At 32.1% G+C, this 3,879-nt stretch overlaps 1 protein-coding gene across 1 annotated transcript; it reads left to right on the top strand.

Annotated features, from left to right (window-relative positions):
- The first annotated feature begins 613 nt into the window (after positions 1 to 613).
- On the top strand, positions 614 to 3,244 carry lin-52 (DREAM core complex component lin-52). The gene is made up of 4 exons (XM_085949097.1): positions 614 to 670; positions 845 to 946; positions 1,205 to 1,300; positions 2,549 to 3,244. The coding sequence occupies exons 1-4, from the start codon at positions 637 to 639 to the stop codon at positions 2,692 to 2,694; spliced, it is 378 nt and encodes a 125-aa protein (XP_085805223.1). The 5' UTR covers positions 614 to 636; the 3' UTR covers positions 2,695 to 3,244.
- Positions 3,245 to 3,879: the final 635 nt, after the last annotated feature.

Raw genomic sequence — 3,879 nt, 5'->3', positions numbered from 1 at the left:
CCATTGTTTTCTAGGCACTAATTATTTTATTTTGGTAGCAGCCTGACATCTCTGATTAGCTAGGATAGGTGTATAAGAAATAATGTATTTAAAAATTAAAGTGTAAACATGAATTTTGTTATCATTGCTAGATTGCGTCTTTCATTAACAAGTACTGCACCTGAGTGTAAGATGTCGTTATCCACCATTTCATTTATATTATTACAATTATTGATTATTATTATTGTCAGAGTTTTGTTATAATTTATAATATAAGCATCTATTTTGTAGAACCAAATAAAACATAATTATATTTATCGTAAAAAACATGTTTTAATAACTAATAGTTAGTTAATTAGACAATCATTATTAGCTAGGTACATTTCCTACACTAACTTCTTACAAAGTTTATTTTTGATTTCGTTAAACTTATAAATACTTACTAAATAAGGTATATTTGATTTAGAAACATATTACCTAGTAAAATTTAAAATGTATTAAATGTATTGAATAGGTGTATGTTTTTTGTGAAATACGTGGCCAACAACCAGAGTAGTGTTAAAAACCATAGACTAAAATAATTCAATAATATTGGCACACCGGTAACATTATTGCAACGAATACTGCTATCTTCACAACGTTCAATATAAATACAAAATGGCTGAGAAACAACCCGCCATCATTCAAGAAGGTAAATTTTCTATTCGACAACAAATATTTAGAAAGTCTAATATTGGATAATGTTTCGTTCCTAATATGAAACAGTTGTCAAATTTTATCGATAAAATCGTCTTTTAGAATTTTGTAACATATGGTGAGATATTTTACACTGTGTAATTTGAGGCGAACTCTTTATTTGCTGCAGGGCAGGCAACTATCGACGATATGCCTTTGACATCTCTGGAAGAGAGTTTGATGAGCATGGAAAAGTTGGACCGCGCCTCTCCGGAATTATGGCCAGAACAAAGTAAGAATGTTTTACACCAAACATAAATGTCATTCAAAATTAGAACCGATCATTTCGTTCAATATGTCATTTTTTCATTTTTAGTTTGTTACGTTGGCAATGCTGTTTCAGCCTTGTGTCAATGTAGGACGTTTTCTGTTAACCGTATTTTATATTTGAATCTCGTGTTATGAACAATCGTTGAAAAAATGAGTAAAGATAAAAGTAATAGCCAGTCTGATGAGAGCCAAGATGATAACTCCTTGGAATGCTTTCCAGTTCCCGGACTTTCGGAATACATGTCTACGCAGTCGGTTCAAGCACCTCCAGCCTGGAGTCGAGATTTGACTGGAGACGACGTCAATCTCATGCATCGTGAGTTTATTTTGACTAAAAACTATTTTGTATATAACTATGATCTCCTTTGATATACAATTTTCTATCTCATAATATTCTGTACCATCGCAATATTTTGAAAAGAATATAATATAGGTACCTACTTACTCAGAAGGTTTGATATTAACTTAAATTCCTAGAATTAAATCAATCTGTTTTGATTCACAATGAAATTCTTGTGACGTTTTCCTTGTCGATCTTAAAAACTGTATACCCCATGTAGTTTTTTTTTAACCAAATTCAATCTACAATAGTAGGTATTGAAATCATATTTTTATGTGCTACATTGTAGCAAGAAATCACCTATATAAACCTATTGAAATCGTCAGAATTAATAAGATAACGTTTTATTGCCAATACCGTTTCCATTTTGCTGGCCGTTGGCTCCAATATGGTAGATATTGGGACATGTGGGCATATCAGATAATATTTTTTTAAGGAATTCTGGTCATCATCCATAAACAAAAATATACTGTACTATTTTTGACAACAAAACCGGAACCTCCAGAGGAGTTCAAAAGCTGGGAAACACTAAACCCACACGGCGATATATCGTCCCAAGATACACTATGAATTAGTAGGTATGCATACAATCGTATCTACACCAGCAGGGCTATTCTAAATAGCTATCTCGGTAATATGTCTTACTTACTTGATTCCAAATACACCCAATTAGAATCAAGTAAGACGTGTTAACTGTGCTACTCAATACCATTCAACAGCTCGCAGTCATGAGGGGCCGGCCGTGTTAAAAATATCACGCCTAACAGATTATAGTGGTAATTAACTGTCTGAAGATGACATGTATTGTTTGTTATATTGTGTTGTTATTGTTTTTAAAAAAAATTGCAAATCATAAATATCAATTTTTTTTTCGGAGTGGTATGAATGGATCAAAATGTTGAAAACTGTTTGTGTAGAATTTATAAATGCATATCGTTTTGCCAATATTGATTTAAGTCCATAATTAGAAATCTATTAGTTGATTCTGAACTTTTAATCCACTACTCATCGCGTCTTGTCACGTTTAACAAAATGACACAAAAACTTATTTTTTTTTAATTTAGCTCTTCCGCAGTGTTGCATTTATACTGATGATCTTTAACTTTGAAGTTGATTTATCCAACTTTGCCATCGGTACACTTGTATTCTTTCAATCGGCAGCTCTTCAATTATTTGCTCATCCGGCATTCAAATTATTTTGTTTATAAGAATTCCTTTTTCCAGAACTGGGGTCTCTCTCAACCAGCGGACTAGTGATCGAAGTTAAAAAGCTTCACGATCTCGCCTATCAACTGGGAGTAGAAGAAGCCAAGGAAATGACCCGAGGAAAATATCTCAGTGTTTTTTCTTCACGACGCCATCATCAATAGCCAATATGGTGTTAAATTAATCTCTTATTTAATTTTAAATATGTTTAAGTATTAGGTATGCCAATTTTATCAAAGTGCAATTATATATTCTGTGAGACTGACAGAAATATTATTTTATAAAAATGTTAGAAACTACTATCCTCAAACATTTTCTGGATCCAATGATAATAACCATTTAGGTAAATGTTGATTGTTCCGTTCTCAGTATCGTATCCAAAATTCATTCTTTGTATAATTCCAAATGAGCAAACCAACATTAAATATCTATCTTATAATATATTAAACACTCAGTCAAAATGTAACACATACATAATATCGAGGGCGTACAGGCAGAAGTCACTAACTCCAGTTTTGACGAAATTGAGATTTTAATGTCATTATATAGAAAAAGTAATGCTGCTTGAGCAGCTTGGCAGAAGTCACGATTTAAGATTATTGAACATATAAAAAAATAAAAGTAATGAAGAACTCAAAAAATAAAGATTTTACAACCATTTTAAGAAAAACAAAAACACAAAACATTGATTATCTCAGAACTGTGTATTTGGAGTTAGTGACTTCTGCCTGTACGCCCACGATATTATGTATTTCCTACTGCCTCCAATAGATATTGTTAAAATATTAAATTCTGTAGCACGATTTGTTGATTGTGAATAATATTTTATAGTTGCACTCGAGTTTATTGCACAATAGGATAATATAATATTAAATTGTAAAATATTATTCCAGAAATTTTAGATGATCATAATTTTCGCATGATTATTAGAGAACAGTGTGATTAAAAATGTAAAATTTTTAAAAATCGGTCTGAAAAGAATTTATTCCAGTACTTTTTATTCAAACAATTCAGTACTAGTTTATTTGAACATCCGGACTATCTCCATTCCCGATTAGTTTGGATAGTCAACTCAAGGTTTTACTGTAACTTCGTCGTAAATTTGCTTTTCGTTAATTTCAAATTTTAGTCTCGCTTACTAGCGGTGCATCCATTTATTAAAAAAAATATAATATCGGAGAAATGTGCTTTCTCGAACACCACTTGTGTTCTGGTTTGTAGATAATTTATTATTATTAAACGGGCGCTAGGGGCCGTTCAGGTTCATGGCCGACTCACAACGTTTCTCCAGGCATCTCTGTCCAGCGCTCTCTCTTCCCAGTTGATTATCCCCAGCCTTTCCGCATCCC

Source organism: Rhyacophila brunnea, unplaced genomic scaffold (assembly GCF_057557595.1).
Source record: "Rhyacophila brunnea isolate RB1 unplaced genomic scaffold, BYU_Rbru_1.0 scaffold_21, whole genome shotgun sequence".
Taxonomy (NCBI): domain Eukaryota; kingdom Metazoa; phylum Arthropoda; class Insecta; order Trichoptera; family Rhyacophilidae; genus Rhyacophila; species Rhyacophila brunnea.
Note: the sequence above shows the minus strand (reverse complement) of the source record. Positions and strands in the feature narration are given on the sequence as shown.